This window comes from Mus caroli, unplaced genomic scaffold (genome assembly GCF_978045245.1).
Source record: "Mus caroli unplaced genomic scaffold, Mus_caroli_1 scaffold_7, whole genome shotgun sequence".
Taxonomy (NCBI): Eukaryota; Metazoa; Chordata; class Mammalia; order Rodentia; family Muridae; genus Mus; species Mus caroli.
This window is the reverse complement of record NW_028227262.1, coordinates 40594866-40612506: the sequence shown is the minus strand read 5'-3', so window position 1 is coordinate 40612506 and position 17641 is coordinate 40594866. Positions and strand designations below refer to the sequence as shown.

At 42.0% G+C, this 17641-nt stretch overlaps 1 protein-coding gene and 1 long non-coding RNA gene across 2 annotated transcripts in view; one reads left to right on the top strand and one right to left on the bottom strand.

The window, feature by feature from the left end:
• Positions 1–5336: 5336 nt before the first annotated feature.
• On the top strand, positions 5337–17274 carry LOC110296632 (histone-lysine N-methyltransferase SETMAR). The gene is given in 3 exon segments (XM_021165339.3): positions 5337–5539; positions 15873–16628; positions 16631–17274. Coding segments are annotated over 3 exon segments (948 nt in total). The 5' UTR covers positions 5337–5380; the 3' UTR covers positions 16664–17274.
• The window catches only part of LOC115031281 (uncharacterized), a 21211-nt gene continuing 18091 nt past the window's right edge, over positions 14522–17641 (bottom strand). Inside the window, exon 2 of the long non-coding RNA XR_003836880.2 lies at positions 14522–15098. This is a non-coding gene — a long non-coding RNA (uncharacterized LOC115031281). The remainder of the gene's footprint in view (positions 15099–17641) is intronic.

Sequence of the window (17641 nt, the reverse complement as noted above, 5' to 3'; positions counted from 1 at the left end):
TCTCTCTCTCTCTCTCTCTCTGTCTCTCTCTCTCTCTCTCTCTCTCTCCTGGTCCTTGCATTATATCCTAAAGTGTTTTCCTTTTTTCCTTTTAACCACATCATTTCATGCAAAATAAATAATGTATGCCTCATTCTGTCCATAGAATATCCGCAGTAAATAACAGATCACTGGGCTTCATGCTTAGTGAATAAGCATTTTATAGTTCTCCAAGGGGAGAAAACGAAGTCACATTTTACCATTCCACTCACGGATCCCATGCTCTGGGAGCAGAAGGAAATGGGTTCTTTGTATTGACCTTTGGGGAGAGACAAAATTAAGCTTCCAAGCACAGAGTTGAAAACTAAATTGCCATGCAGCCCAGACACTTTGCACAAAGAGAAGCAAGAAATATCCCTGTCTATTACGGTAGCACAGGCCACGTTTGCAAAGGCGGAGTCCATATCTGTCTCTGACCTAAGGAGGCTTTCTCTCGTCACCCTTTACCAAAGGTCGTGTGCATTCTCTCCCGCCTGGGCTTCCCTGTGTGCGTTCCCTCACCTCTCCACCTGCATTACTCATCCCTAGCACCACATTGCTTTAGCTTCAGAGTGGCATCTGAGAGCCACCTATGTGGAAGGATCTGCCAGCAGCTTCATTCAGTTGCTTGGAAAACATTAACTGAACATGAAAAACCACTAGTTGTGAAAAACAGGCTTGGAATATGATTTACTCCAGATGGTTTGGAACAAAATTCGAATTGTTCAAATGTAAATGTATTCATCTAGCATAAATTGCCCTTCCTTATCCATGATTAATTAGGACAGAGATGTTTTTCATGCAGAAAATAAAAACAAGTATTGGCTTTTCTCAAAGATGACCATTTTCCCAGGAATGTATAAATAATGGCCACAGGCATCTTTGGCATTAAAACACACAGGTGGGGCCAGGGTTGTATAGCTCAGTGGTGATGCACTTGCCAAACGTGCACAAGGTTCAGTCCCCAGCACTGCACAGGAACAATACGAATTTCAATTTTTAAAAGCATAGGCCGAAACAGACAACTGCCTTCAAGGCTCTGGTCAAACACGAGGCAATTTTGCTTAATGGAATTCCCTTCAACATTGATTGGCAGCCCCATCCAAGAACATACAGATAGCACTGTGTGTCGCAGGAAGAGGCAGCATCCTAGTAGAAACAAGATGAGTGAGAAGTCCCACAAACATGGATGCACCTGTATTTTATAGGATGATGTAATATACAGAATGTGATTTGCCTCAGGCTCCACTCCAAAGAACAATGTCAAACATGATATTTCCTTTTTTTCTCTTCCAGCTGTTGCCACCAAAGTTGGCTTAGTCTGCACTTGCTTGGCTTTTTGCTGTTTAATGTTTGACTGCCAATACTGGAGCAGATGGCTGGACTGAATGCCAGAGAAGTGGTAAAACTGGCTGTCTCACCTCAACAGGTACCGCCAGATTATATGAAGGCAAGAGCCCAAGTCACAAAGGCCTACTAACTTGGGGTTCCAGAAAGCCCAATCTGAACTTCTTGTCTAACTCAAAAACTAAAAGCAGAAACGTTGGTTCTTTGCGGGGAGCACGTCTCTAATTTGCCAAGAGATTTTCTTTTTAAGTTCACATATTTCATCTCCAGTTGGAATAGCTTCCTGTGTCATCAACCGTGGAATTTCTAGGCTCTGTATAAAAGCAAATTGTACTTTTAAGTTGAGCTTGTGGGTGAACTCCAAATCATGAAATAGAGCCTTTCAGAGCTGAAACCTCACTAAAGAAAATGTGTTTGAAAAATAGTTGACTAAAAAGTAAAAAATACTTGTAAACTGAAATGTGTGGTTCAGTAGGCAAACAAGTCTTTCCAATTGAGGAGATTAAGGTTAAAATTAATCTAGAAGAAGAAGAGGAGAGGGTTTAGAACCATGAGAGGTGACAGATCATCCACGGGACACAGGTACAGCATACAGCTGAGTGAACAAGTGAAGACTGGAGTGACACCAAACTGTTTCTGCTGCTGCAAAGAAAGTTCAATTTCGCACAAAAATAACCACCTTCTCCATTCTGAGACCCAGGGTGGGAAGAGCCACATAGTCTGGCTGAGTGACTCCAACACAGCACAGTGTTCTTCCTTCACTTCTTTAAAAACAATAGGGAATAGGGCAAGAGGCCATTCTGATGGCCATTCCTAAATTGGTGGCTTTTCTCATCGTTTTTACAACTCCCAAGAGAGACATGCCCATATATGCAGTAGATTTATACTATTCAGCCTTCCGATGTAGCTCACAGCAAATTACAATACAATCGGTTAAATGCCACACTCCAGACGCCTCTGTAGCTTAGTGGACGGTGGTCGCTGTGAGGCTTCAGATGGGGATATTCAGCAATGAGATCAAGTCTACCTTTGTGGCGAACTAATTAACCCCATTATATTTTCAAAGCACAAGGGCACAGCCTTCTGGAAGGACATTTCTTAAGTTATATAATACCATCCGCTATGTAAATCACCGTATTCTCAAGTAAGATTTAAAAAAAAAAAAGTGTATACTTTTTAATTCCCTAACTTGGAACTTCAAGCCCTGCTCCCATAGGAAAGGGCACATGTGACATCTCTGTTAGTGGCTATGGCACTTGTCCTATAAATTGCTTTGATCCTGATGTCAAGTGTGGCCAGAGATTGCACTTTGAGCCTAATCACTTAGATGACTCTAAAAAAAAAAAAAAAAAAAAAAAAAAAAAAAAAAAAAAAAAAAAAAACTAAAACCCATGATGGGTGTTCCAATGACCATGTTATGGCTACAATGTAAACTCTAATTATAAAATTCTAGGGTCTCATTTCTTCCCTGGCCTATTAAAGTCATCTTTTTAAACTATGCTATTCTCTATATCCCCAATTGTTCGTACTGTCATTGCTACAGTTTGAAGACAGGTTTCTAATTATTTCTATTGCTGCTTAAAACTAGAACTAAGTAAGAGGTAATAAAAATGAAAACTACTATGAAGATAGAACCAAGACTTGAGCACAACTATCTCCTTATTATGCCGGCCTGGGGGATGGGTGGGAGGTAAGGACACTCTTCTCTTGCTGCTTGGATGCTCTGTTAGATTATCAATCAAACAAAGTCTGCAGAGGAGTAAATTAGTTCTAGTCATTTTAAGCTTAAGGATCCTATAAGTCAGAAAGTGAAAGCATCCTATATTCATAACTGAAGTAGAGAAGAAGCTAAGGGCTGGAGACTGCCATCCTAGTCCCTAGCCAATCCCCCCTTTATGTCTGAAACCACATTGGCAGGGGAAGGTCATGCATCTGTCCTGGCTATGCCAAAGGCTGAAGGAGGAGGATCCGTTAAACCTACACATCGAGTCCCAGCCTTGGCAAAATATCAAGATCCTATCTCAAAATAATGATAACTTCTGGATCCTGGTTGTCTAGTTAATGTTTCTATTGCTGCAACAAAACCCCACGACAGACTATAAATCAAGATAGAGTCACTTGTCACCAAGCTGAAACTAACCTGTTTATGTAACCTTTTGCAGAAATAAAGAACTGAAGAGATAACAGACAAATATCCCAGGATAATAAAATTCCTCTGCCTTCATCTTAGCACACAAACATTACTCTGGTGCTAAGCAATCATTTATTTTCCTACTGTTCTGTATTCCTGCCCATGCCTTACAGGGATAGAGTAGCTTTGAAAGGACCATCCTTCTTTTGCTTATTGCTTCTGCTTTTCCATCTCTTCTCTTCCTATACAACCAATGCTATGCTCAGAAAATCAGAATGCTTATTCTACCTTACAGGATGAAATGTTGCCCTTTTTCTAGAATTGAAAATAAAGCCAATTAAGATATTTAGATGCAGTGGTTCATGCAAGTAGTCCTAATATTCAAGAGAATGGAGAGTTCAAGACCACACTGGTTACATACTAATAACCTGTCTCAAAACAAATCTAGCTAAATACACACAGTCACACACACACACACACACACACACACCTAAGTATATAATATATATTTATTTATGCACACATACATTTGTAATTTTTTTCTCTAAAACACAAAGATGAAAAACCTAAGATCCTGCATTTTGTAAAGCTGCCCCTTTTGTATGGATCTGTAACAATTCCAGAAACTAGAGTAATTTGGTGACTTTCATAGATAACTCAGAAATAACCTACCTGCAAGCTACTCATCAACTACTCCCTTCTTCCTCTGAAACCTCTAAGAAGAAACGCCTGCTCTGCCTGTCTGTCTGTTTGCCTGTGTCATCAATGTATCTTCTAATGAATCTCTTATAAGGACAATCTATTTCAGTGTCCCCCTTTAGCTTCCAAACTTTCGGCCAACAAGAGTGGATGCCCTATGGGACCCTATTATCACAGAAAGCAGTAGAGATAGAAAATTAGAAGAAGAGGAGGAGGAGGAGGGGGAGGGGGAGGAGGAGATGGAGGAGGAGATTGAGGGGATGGAAGGGATGGAAGAAGAATAAGAAAAAGAAGCAAGACAAGCAAAATGGGTAGATGGGAAAATGGGAAAATGTTAACATTTTCCACCAGATGCAGAAACTCTGGCGTGATCAGTGAGTGACTCTACTCAAGACAGGTTTTTGTTGTTTTGTATCCTAGCTGCTTAAAACTAGAACTAAGTAACAAAATTACTCTAGTTTCTGGAATTGTTACAGATCCATACAAAAGGGGCAGCTTTACAAAATGCAGGATCTTAGGTTTTTCATCTTTGTGTTTTAGAGAAAAAAATTACAAATGTATGTGTGCATACATGGGACAAGGTGAGCTTACAAGGAGAGGACCTTATCAAAAACAAATTCTGCTGCCAGTCACCCAACTTCTCCGCGGATTCTAGATCTGTATATGCTCTGGACTGTATTTTCTCCCTCAGCTTAGGCGATACATTTCCAAACACCAAACCCTCAAAGGCTGAACAAACAACCAGGCTTCACAAGGTTCCCCAGAAAAACGAAAACATTTCAAGTTCTCCAAATTTTGTACCTTTTGTGGTTCTGTAATTATCAGCTATGGGGTGGGTAGGGAAGTGGGGGGCGCTATGGGGGACTTTTGGGATAGTATTGGAAATGTAATTGAGGAAATTATGTAATAAAAATATTAAAAAAAAAAAAAAAAAAAAAAAAAAGAAACTAGAAGCGAATAGTAAACTCCAACCCATGATCATAGTAAAAAAAAAAAAAAAAAAAAACAGTGTGATCCAGAGGAAAAGCACCCCAACGACATTGAGGGAGGTATCTCCCTCACCTGCAGCCAGTGGGGACGGAAAACTACAACTCCCATGAGGAAGTAGGGCCGCAGAATCCACAACTCCCAGCATCCTCCCGGAGGCCCAAAATGGTCAGGCGAGTAGTCGAAGCGAGACCATAAATGTCTGCGGAAGGTGTGGAGAAGCTTTCTTTCGAGATAGCAGCATCTGAGGAGGAATCTGCAGCCCCGATAGAACAACAAGATGTAGCGTGCGGCCTGGAGAACTTGCCTGTGAGCTTGTGGTCTTTGGGGGCGGAGCCCAGGCCTAAACATTTCCAGGTAGAGGCGGGGCTAAGTGGCTGAAAGGGCTGGGGGTGGTGCCCTTTTCGTTGGGGGTGGAGCCAGAGGGCGGCGCTAGAGGGCTGTCCCTCTTCCTCCGGGGGCGGGGCCAGTGCCCTTTCTATGGGGGCGGAGCTAGAAAGCAGCTCACAGATCTTAGGGGCGGTGCTAAAGGGCCTGTCTATTTCCCTTCTCTCCCCAGGCGGGGCCAGCGCTGTTCTAGACTGGGTTGGAGGGATGTCCTGTAGCCCCACAGGGGCTGACTACAAGACTCCTCTTAATTCCCACCAAGCGGAGCCTGCACCCTTCCATGTTGGGGCGGAGATAGAGGCCTGCGGACAGCCTCCATGGAAGGAACCAGAGAGCTGCTTGTATCTTGAGTAGTTGAGGCCAACGCCAATGTAGGGCCCGGTCTAAAGAGCTGTTCCCTGGGAGGGGGTGATGGGGTGGGAAGTAGGAAGGGGATTGTTGCACACTTCTTGTTGCAGAGCAGAACTCCAGAGCTACTCACTGCCCCAGGGGGCGCTAGAGCTCTTTTCTAGAAGCCAAGAAAGAGAGACACATAGCTCCCCCACGTGGTAGTAATTGTCAAATTGGCTGTAACAACAGGCTTCTTCCCCCCACCCCACCCCACCCCGATATTTTTATTTTTTTTATTAGCACACGGGGTATCTAGTTTAACTATGGCGTTTTAAAAATGTTCATTAGCAAATGTTGATTATACATAATAATGAGTTTTGTGATGACATTTTTCCACATATGCACAGAATGTGTTTTGATGATATGCACCACCACCCTCTCTGGTCCCTCACCCTCTCCCAGTAATCCTTCATCTTCCTGGCTAGTGCCCCTTTTATCTTTCATCTCGCTGTGGTGAGAGTGTGTGTGTGTGTGTGTGTGAGAGAGAGAGAGAGAGACAGAGACAGAGACAGAGAGACAGAGAGCCAATGAGTTTCATCAAGGTTATTTACTGGAACTGCAGTCTTCTTGACGTTTTACTATTATTTAGTCTTTGAGAATCCCATACAATATGTTTGTCATCCTTTTTCCCTCCCCCAAATCCTCACAGATCCTTGCCCACCTCGCAATCTACCCAATTTCATGTTCTTTCTCTCTCGAGGGGATAAGCTGTTGGCCTGAAAGGAAAGTTCTTAAATGGACAGAATTTAATATTTTTCTTTGAACCTGTAATAAGACCTTAACAAGGATTCTTACCTTATACTGTCTATAAAATAGCAGTTCCCTAACGTATGTGTGGCAGAGGCATGACTTTTCAGAAAGCTTTTCCCCCCTCTCTGGCTTGTACTCAGAACTTACTGAGGGATCAGAGCAAACCATCTCCATGTCTGGTCTCGGCTATCTGACATGTAAGAAAGGCTTGGTTATGAATCTCAGCCCCTGGAGTCAAACTTAGCCGAGGTCTCTGCCATGCTGAGAGATCTTGGACACATATAAATTAACTTCTTCAAATCCTCAGAAGCCTTAGAGTTTAAGTCATAGTCCCTCACTTCTCAGCTGCTTTGGGAATTACTGATCCTAGTGCTCTGTAGGAACTCAATAAATGGCTGCTACCTCAAAGCCCTACTCCACCCCTCAACCCCTCAGACCATGGCCTAAGTTGCTTATGGAATAGGGAAAGACCAAAGATGCTGGCAGAGGAGCGCCCCCTTGGATGTTGGACTTAAGAGTATTTCAAAGTGAAAATAACTTTAAAATTGTATAGCTTTCCCCCATCCAGAATAAGAACAAATTAGGGCTGCTCTTTCTTCCTTCTAGGATTTTATGAGCAGAAAATGGGATAATACATTCTATAGCAGATTTCAAAAGGTGAAGCTGGATTTCAATGTGAGAAATAGCACCCTCTCATATATGATTCATAGCCAGCAACACACACCTGCTTTTGCATTGACAGTTTATTAATAACACAAGTAGATAATACTCCATGTACCAATGAGCCCTTAAGACTTGGTCAAGATCAAACGTTCCAGGATGTCTGCGAAGACCACCTATTTTTTTCTTTATTCATCAGTCAAGTGACTATAATATACCAGGCACTGTATTAGACAAGGCCTAGAAGAGGACATCATTTGGTTGAAGAAGACAGCATCCAGTTGATTTTGTTTTAAGTTAGAAGTATCTAACATGAAAGAAAAATATTGCTCCATTCTTAAGTAACTCCAATAAATATTCATTAAGAACTAAAAGTATACCAAGTGATGAGTTGGGATACAGAGAATAAGAAAACATGCCCCCTGCCCTCAAAGCACTAACAGTGTGATGATCCTACACTCAATTTTAGCTCTTTGTGCTACAGAATAAAAGTGTGTTGTATGTGTTTGTGTGTGTGTGTGTGTGTGTGTGATTCTTTGCCATCTTCTCTAAGACCTATCTATAAAAACAGTTGGTCTTAAATTAGCCTACTTCATTTTATGTACAAAAAAATAACTAAGAATAACTTAATTAGCTAGACACTTGCCTATAATCTCAACACTAGATGTGGAAACAGGGGGATCGTGAATGTAGGGGCCAAGCTAGTCTTCATAGCAAGACCCTGTCTCCAAAGCTAGTTCCTAAGAAAGTAATTCAATGACAAAGTGCTTTATGCTCAAGTTCCTGGGTTTGCTCTCCTGCAGCATCAAGAAGTTAAAAGATTCTCTATAAGTATCTTCTTTAAACTCCTTACAGTCATTAGTGTCCATAAACTCAGGGGATTTGATGTACTAATCATAGTTTCCAAATTAAGTCCTTGTCTATTTTTAAAAGGAGGGGGGAGGGGAGAAGAAGAGCCACGTGATTGATTCTTACCCTAACCATTGAGGGCATACATGAAAGTCTTGAGAACAAAACTATTGGAAAAGGATATTCCTGGGGTTGTAAAATGAGATACTAAACAAAGTAGAGGTCACTTAGACAGGCAGTTTTTCTTTTGCAAAAGTGTGCACAGTGGCCCACACTAGCCGAGCAATCACTCCAAGGTGGGAGTACAATTAGCTAAGTCTCCCTCCATTGGTGACAGTTCAACCTCACAATCTGACATGATTGGCTAGTTCCTAATGGGTGCTATAGCAGGGGAAGGCTTCTATGGAGAGTTCCAAGAATCTCTACCAAGGTGTGGCAAAATGGACAAATTTACAAGAGTTTAACAACAGGGAGAAGTTTATAAAATATTGGCATTTTGGGAGGCTAGCTATCTCTGATAGAAAAAAAAAAAAAAAAAACTGCTTCTCAGAAAAGATAATCCACATGCTTAAAGACAAGCCTCAAAGTTGCCCAGGCTGTCTAGTGGTACCAGTGATGTAGGATGTGTGTGTGTGTGTGTGTGTGTGTGTGTGTGTGTGTGTGTATTTTTTTTCCCCACTGAATTCCACATACATAAAAGGAATCTTACAAAAAGTCAAACTAGAATACTTGCTGCAAACCCTGGCTCACAGGCTTACACAACTATTAAGGCATGAAAAACTCAAGACAAAAAATAATTTTATGTCTGTTTTGCTCTAGGGTGCCATATAAAGGGAAACGGGCACACTGAAATGTTCAGATTAGAAGCCAGCATATCCTCACATCCTCGGGGTTGAAAGCCAAGGAGAAAATAAACTAATTGGTTTTCTTGAGCCAAGTCAGGCCTAATCATTTGTCAGGTCCCTCAGATCAACTGCAAACATTATTTTTAAGATCTCATTGGGCCTTGACCAGAATTAGCTAGCTCCCAGTCTCCTAATAGCTGCTAGAAGCAAAACTTAGGACAGGAGAGGGCAAATCCAAGGATTCCTGTAGCTGGGTTTTGAACACACCCAAAAAAGGAAGGAAGTACTTCCTTGAGTATCCCTAAGATTCAAGAAACTTCCTTAAGAGTCATGCTCATGTGTAAAGTCCTAGTACTATACAAACTTGTACTGGAGTTTCTGGGGCTTTGATACATATTGTTAATCAGAACAGTCCCAACTTGCAGTTGAAGGTTATCAGGAGCTGCAGTGAAGCAATCAGGACAAACTGGATGTCTGCTGTGTGTCTATAACTGCAGATTAGAAGGGCACTTCATGACATACCCCCATGCTTTTCCTTCAGACACATTGGTCTGAAAGATGATGCCCACCCGTTTAACACGATTCAACATTAAGGCCGGTTCATGCTTGCCGAGTTCAGAGAAGGATGAAATCATCATGACCAAGAGAAGTCAGGTTAGAGTGTTTATCTTTCAACATGCTACATGCTGTTTCTACTTCATCTTCCTTGACAATCACTGATTATAAAGTCTTTCTCTCTTAAGTTTTTTGGGGAAAAACAAAAAAGATTGAAATCTCTGCCTAGGCTGTGGTTTATCAGGCATATTTCCCACTGATGGTGTTGCATTTGTTTCTAACTCTTGCACATGACAGTGCCAGACTGGTTAAGTCCCTTTCTTGTCCTTCAAGTTTTTCTGCTGATCCCAAATCCCACTATATGCACATGACCATTAGTGAGGCAGTGTTTGTTGGTAAATGAAGGAAGGCTGGGCAAGGTCAGCTCTCATTCTCTCCATTCAAAGTGACTAAGTGGCCAAGGGTAGGGAAGGAATTCACAGACAGGGTTTTTGTTTGTATGTCTGCAGCGAGAAAGTTTAGCTCCAGGATCTATCTTTTCACTCCCTGCCACAATGCCTGTTTAATTTCTCTTAAATTTATATGCTGCCAGCCCCAATTGTAATTATTTAGACTCTCTCTTCTATTTTCCTTTGTCAGTGAGATAGATTGATTGGATAGGTAGTAAATGGAAGGTAATATTTTTAAAGCAAGTACCACACCCTGAATAGCATTATCTCTCTAGGAGTTTGTGAAAAACACCCCCAATGTGAGCATTTTCCCTACGGTAATTGTCCATTCAAAACTTACCAAATCCTTTGCAAGAGTCACAGTGGTAACGTGAACCTGGCTTTTTGATGTGTTACCAGAACAATCCACGTTCTGCACTGAGAAGCCCCCATAGCTTGGCCCTGCGTTCCTGGCCACAGTTGGAAGTTTTTCAGCCTGAATTGCTGCATAGTTTGTTCTAGTATCTTAATCTCAGTTGGAAACCTGGTAGTTCCTTGTTCGTTGACATCTCTGACTACATTTTCTAGCTGATTCCTATCATCATTTCCAGCTTCCACCCTACCTTTACTAGCCAGGACTCCCTTGACAGCATAAAACATCCCTCAAACTGACTCAAGCAAAGGAGGAGGAAAAATTGCCTCACATAATGGAAATGTCCAGAAGTGGCTACCATAGGCCTGTCTAGACCAAGACTCTAATGATATCTAGTAGTCTCATCACTACACTCCCTGTTTGTAGAATAAAAAGTCCACTTCAGGGTTTCAAAACCCACCAATCCCTGAGCTCAAAAACTCAACAGTCTCTGAACTCAAAATAACACCAGTCCCCGAGCTTGAAAACCCACTAATTCCCAAGCCTGAACACCCACCAATTCCCAAGAATCCAAATCCTTGTGCTTGCCTTGAAATCCTACCAGTCCCCACCCTGGAGAACTCTACCCTGTGAGAAGCACTGTAACTAGCCTGCCTTCTGCTCAGTTCTCTGCTGCTTCTCACCAAGCAGAGGTAGCCACTCTCTTATGTCTTTCCCAATAAATCTCCTCTGTGAGGTTTGTTGTATGGTGTGACTTTGGGCTCTCTACTGCCAAGATACCAATACACTTGTATAGGAGAAACAGTTCCCCCTCAGAGCTGTAACACTTAAACTGTCAAAGCTTGTACTTCTCTTTCCAGTGCTTGGCTAGGTAGGAGGTCTTGTCTATACCGTAAACATGATACTGAGCGTTCCATGGAGGGATCCTTCTACCTTCTTTGTATCAGTAATCCCAGATTTGGATTCTTTTGTCCTGGCTTAGGTGCTGTGTCTGTTCTCAAACCAAATACTTCCTGGTTCTCTTTAGTTGTTCTCCGGGTTGTTGGTTTTGAGGTGGGGTCGCTTATAGCCTAGGTTAATCAGAAACTGTCTGAGGCCAAGGACGACCTTGAACTTCTATTCCCCTTGCTTCCATATGTGGAATTCTGGGGACAACAACCCTGTGTGCCTCCCCTGGGGTTTATGTAGTACTGGGGATAGAACCCATGGCCTGCTTTATGCTAAACTAACACTCTACCAACTGAGCTTCATCCCTAATCCAAAAACAAACCCTTGAAAAGAGTTAATGATATTCTATTTAGTCTGGTCAGCTTCTGGAACTATCTGGAACCTTTATCCAACCTCTAAGTCAAGAGAGGAGAGACTTCTGGGAGGAGCTGGAGTGAAAGAAGGGATGCTATGACCAAAGCCCTGCTCTGTCCTTGATGTCCTGTAGGCACAAGCAGCCTTCAGGTGTAAGAATCCTTGTGGATAAATTGTATCAGGAAGTGGGGTCCAGATAGACTTTGGAAAGTGCTTCAAACCATTTCAGTTAAGACCAAGTGGCTCCTCCCAATTTGTAACTGACTGCCCAGCATCACAATTTAACATGAATAAAATGCCTGATCAATGACCTCAAATTATCTCTGAAAAGATGAAGTACTTTTCCATTATAAAGTTAAATCTCTGAAAAGATGGATAATCACATAATAATATCTTAAATTAGGCATGGTTTTTAAAAGGTTTGGAGGTTTGGGTTTTAGTTTTGATGATAGGAAAGCTTCAACCTTGAGCCTTTTGCAGGCCAGGCAAACTCTATCACAGAATTACCTCTCTCCCTCAAAAGATCATTCTTCATTTATAATTATTTTTTAAATCAGTAAAATGTTTTTTGGGTTTTTTTATTTTGTTTGTTTTGTTTTTTGGTTTTTGGTTTTTTGGGTTTTTTTTAGTATTTTTAATAGCCTTTCCTGGAGAAGAAAATTAAAAAAATATGAAGATTAAAGGTTAATAATGTATAATCATCACTGGTATTAATGTCAATGATTATATCTACTTAAACTTATATATTTCTTTATTCTGGACTGGTAAAATTGCTCAGTAAGTAGAGACACTTGCTGCCAAACTGAAAAATGATCTAGCAGTCTGTATTGTCTTTTGAAAGATACCTGAAGCTCATTTGGAATTTGTTGCCATTTGTAACCCAAGTATAAAGGATTTCAAGTTGTCAGAGAATTTTATCTCTCTCTCCTCTCTCCCTTCCCCTCCCCCTCTCCCCCTCCCCTCCCCCCCCCCCTCTCTCTCACCAACCACATTCCTTGCACATGGAAGGAAAATATATAAAAGCATAGAAAAGAATGTTTCATAGTAAAATGTGAACTGGGGATGTAGCTCAGCAGTAGAGCGCTTATCTAGTATGTGTGAGGCCCTAGGTGCAATCTTTAGGACAGGAACAATGAGTAAAATATAACAAAATAGTCTTGAAAATACTTTCTTTAACTTTCTAAGTAGAAATAAACAACTAATTCTTAGGAACAAAAAAAAGAAAGATCCTCTTCTGGTTAGAAAACGCCAGTAAATAAGACTTGATTTTAAAAGGAATCATCTATGTTGGGGAAAAGAAAATCATTTTATAGTTCAGTGACTTAATACTGTGCTTTAAAAGGGTGTGCTCCTTGAGGAACAAATCAGTTTAAAAATACTCTTCATGAAAGGTTTCACAAGGAGATCATAAAATCTTTATTTCACAGCTACTTCTTAAAACGCCCCAATAACCATTTACATTTCAACGCTGAATCGTCAAAAAGCCAAAAGTGGCTTCTGAGTAAGACAGCACCCGGGTACATTTGATGGACAGGAGCATCTCTTTCATCCCTGTAGGACATCCCTGCACAGCTAAAGTGGTAAGACACAATGCAAGAGGAAGCTCTTTAACTCCCCACCCCCAAATCACTGTCTAAGCAGAAGGCTGGCCTGCCCCCTACCCCAGACTCCCACTCGTCACCTTCTTAATCTTTCACCAGGAATGCCAATCCTCCCCCAGTTCTGTGCTTTTTAAAGTACAGGCTTCCGAACGTAACCGCACAGCTCCACCGAGCCTCCACAGGAAGTGTCACTACATGCTGTTCAGTGTTTTTCTAAAGATGGGCCAGGAGACATCCTGTTAACAAAGGACCGAGATGGGCAAATCCAAGATTCCTCAGGATCCTGTAACATCCTTAACCTCCAAATGAAAAGCCAAGCAGTTGGTGCCTTGCAGAACCACTCTTATCCAACACATTGGCATGCCACTTTACTAAGGGTCAGAATAAACAGTCCCATGAACTGCCTCCTACAGAAGAATGGTTTGGAAGGACACTGGTGAAATTTCTTTCTTGTGTTTGTACTAGAAAAGTCAGTGTTGCTTCTGGTGGTAAGTTTGTTCCCTAAAGCTAAAGACTTGCATCTAATCATATGCCCTCTTTGAACTAACTGCTTCCAGGTAAAGGCAAGCATCTGGGCTCTTTCTGCTGCCCACTTTCTATTTCTAAGCTCACTGGACAGGTTGATTGCACCTGGGTTAGTCAGCTTTCTGCTATTGTAACAAAATGCCCGAGATTATCAGCTTAAAAAATTGAAATGGCTCACTTCTGTAATCCAAAAATGTTAGTGGCTGAGATGGATTAACAGAAGTTTCATGGCAGCTGAACACTGTCTTACCCCACTACCACCTACCTTCCTCATTTGCTCTCCACCTTCTCTTTCTGAGCTAGGGTTTTTTACTGAAACTCACTGATAGGCTATTCTGGCTAGCTGGTGAGTCCCGGGGCTCCTGCTTCCTCCACATCTCTAGTGCTAGGATGACAGATGCATGCAGCCATACCAGACTCCTTTTTACATGTCTGCCAGGGAATCAGAGCCAGGTCCCCGTGCTTGTGTGGCAAGAGTCTACCAACTGAGCCATCTCCCCAGCCCTAAGAGACACTTTAAGCTTCGGGGTTTAAAATTATGCTTCTTAACAGCTGTAAGGAAATCGTTACAGCAACAGGCTTTCCAAGAGATTTCAGATTTGAGACTTTAATCTTCATATTTTATAAAAATAAATGTTTTGAAAATTCAGGTACATTTAAAACACCAAGAAATGTTTCCAAATTTTCCCTTTGTCATTTAATAAGAAGAGAATTTCTTTACATGTATCTGATACATCTGTAATTTATACATTGATACCTATTTAATACATTGCATCTTATAATTATTTCTGTGATTGATTTAACATTTATGACTTCCTAACCCAGAATTACTCATAATGACCCTATGTATGTACATACATTATCAAATAAAGCTAAAAAGAGTAATAAGCTAAGGATAAAATATTGAATTTCATACAGGCATCGCATTCGGTAGGTTTTGGTCAAAGTGCTTGAGAATAAACGCTTGTGAGCGCTTAGGCCTACACGGAACATTTCATCAATCCTCCCACCCGTGCCAAGGCTCAGGGAACAGCACAGAGAGGAGGCGGGGAAGGCAGCAGAGCTGGAGGGTGTGGAGGAGCTCGGTGCAATGCCATCCTGTGGACGTCACGTGGCTGCTGCACTCAGGAACTCACAGCAGCTGTGGTTACCTGTGAAGACTTACACAAGGTCAAGCCAACTAACCAGCATGGATGGGGAGGTGACTTGTGAGGCGACCCCCCTAACTTCGGCAGTCTTGGCAGATGACAGCTGCTGAAAGAAAGAAAAACATTCTTGGGGTGTGGCCACGGACAAGTTGTCCGCAGTCCAAGGGACAGCCCCACATAGTGCACATGTGGGCAGCACTAAACAGACTTAGTAAGCTTTTTAAAAAGAAAAAAAAGGGCGTGAAGATGGGAGGTGGGGGCGTTGGGTGAGGTAGGGGCTCTATGATCCTGTTCTATCATAAACACATACGCAGTTCTCAAAGAAGAAAAAAAAATGAAATTTCAGTTCCTGATACTAAGAACTATGAGGGAAACAAAGCAAGCTTTAAAGATTTCAATTCCTTATTATAGAAAAAAAATCCTATTATTTTTATTCCTGTAAGACCACAAAACTTTGAATTTTGGAAGGGAATTTGTGGGGCTGGAGAGAGGCCCCTGGGCTTCAGAGACCTTGCTGTGTCTGCAAAGGACCTGAGTTTGGTTTGCAGCACTCTTGTCGAGCAGCTCATAACCTGTGACTTCAGCTCCAGAGGATCAAATGTCCTCTTCCGACCTCTGTGGGTATCTACACACATGTAACATACACAGACACACACATTCACATGAGTAAAAATCAAAACAAATCTTTAAAACTTAATTTCTGTAAGTAAGAAAGGATCTTCTAGGGTAAAGCTTCAATGTTGTATTCTTGCAGGCTTGTCTTGTCATAGTTCATATGTGCTGGAATGTGAAAGTATCCCCATTAATAGCTGTACATACATTACTTCCATATGAAATATATGAACACCACTCTAACCAGTGTTACTCATTTTTGCAGTATACTCCTGATCATGTCGCTGGGCCTGGAGCAGACATCGACCCCACACAAATAACCTTCCCTGGATGTGCTTGCATTGAAACTCCATGTGTCCCTAGCACTTGCTCCTGTCTTCGCCATGAGAATAACTACGATGACAATTTATGCCTTAGGGATGTGGGATCGGAAGGAGAGTACGCCAAGCCAGTTTTTGAATGCAATGCTCTGTGCCAGTGTGGCATGCACTGCAGAAATAGGGTGGTCCAGAATGGCCTACACTTCCTTCTCCAGGTGTTCCAGACAGAAAAAAAAGGCTGGGGACTTCGGACCTTGGAATCTATACCCAAGGGAAGATTCGTCTGTGAGTATGCTGGGGAGGTGTTAGGATTCTCTGAAGTGCAAAGAAGAATTCACCTACAAACATCGCATGACCCGAATTACATCATTGCCATCAGGGAACACATTTACAATGGACAGATCATGGAAACATTTGTCGACCCTACCTACATAGGAAATATTGGGAGATTCCTAAACCATTCTTGTGAACCAAATCTGTTGATGATTCCTGTCCGAATTGACTCAATGGTACCTAAGCTGGCCCTTTTCGCAGCCAAAGATATTTTGCCAGGAGAAGAACTCTCTTATGACTATTCAGGAAGATTCCTTAACCAAATAAGGAGTAAAGACAAAGAAAAGATAGACTGTAGCCCACCAAGAAAGCCTTGTTACTGTGGGGCCCAGTCATGCACCACTTTCCTGCCCTATGACAGTTCACTATATATGGCCCCTTAGAAAATCCAGGCACCAGTTAGGAAAGGAGATCCTACCTGCCAGCCCCTTTGCGAACAGAAATCAGAGGGAGCCAAGCATTAAGTGATAAAATACCATCTGGGTTCATCTCCTACAAGCAAACTACTCTCAAGGGAAAGCTACCTCATAGTCTGCATCTTGCTCATCCCTGTAAGACAAGGGGATGCCCAGCCCTGCCTCTGCCAGGTTCCCTAGATTCAACTCAGCAATTTGGCCCAGATGGAATGTCCATCAATACACTCTCTCCCAGAATACTTGTCTTTGTAGCTAAGTGTGGGTAAGTAGATATGTTGTAACTAACAGGATACAAGCAAACAGGATGAATCCTTGTATTTCTTCTTGGAAACCAGAAGTCAGACCTGATGGCTGGAGTTAGAACAGCCATCCTAAAGCCAGGACGACCCTGGCAAAGGGTCATTCAGAGCAAATCAACAAGGTATCTGGCACTGGAGAAAAATACTGCTAGTCCTGACTGGATGGATGCCTCTGCTCTTGTAGGTGAGGAGCCTACAGTGTTAAGCTACTGCTGCCTCACATTTGAGCAAACCTCATGTATTGCTTTTTGGCTAGTCTTGCCGGCAATAAAGCTGTCTTCTATCTGTTTGACTCCTGATCTTATTACTTGTTTGGCTCTAAACATGAATTCAGGAGGATGGCTGTTAAGTTTACCTGCTAAATCTTATTAACCACCGACAGTAATGAAGCACAACCAGTGATTTCCATTTCTAGTCAGGTCAAGAGAGGAAGCCTATTGTAAAGGTTTTGCTATCCTCTTGGCGGTGTTGCAGGGCTTGTGAAGTTAGGTTTCAAAACCTCCAACAGCCTCACTCCTTCACAAGAATAACCCTGTCAACACTATAGAAGCAAGTGGGCGTTTCATAATTCCATTTAAAGTTGTGGAGCGACAAAGGCTTCTATCTTCTAACTGCCCTTGTTACAGAAGGATAATAGAGAAACATAGTCAGCTGCAGTCTGGAGAG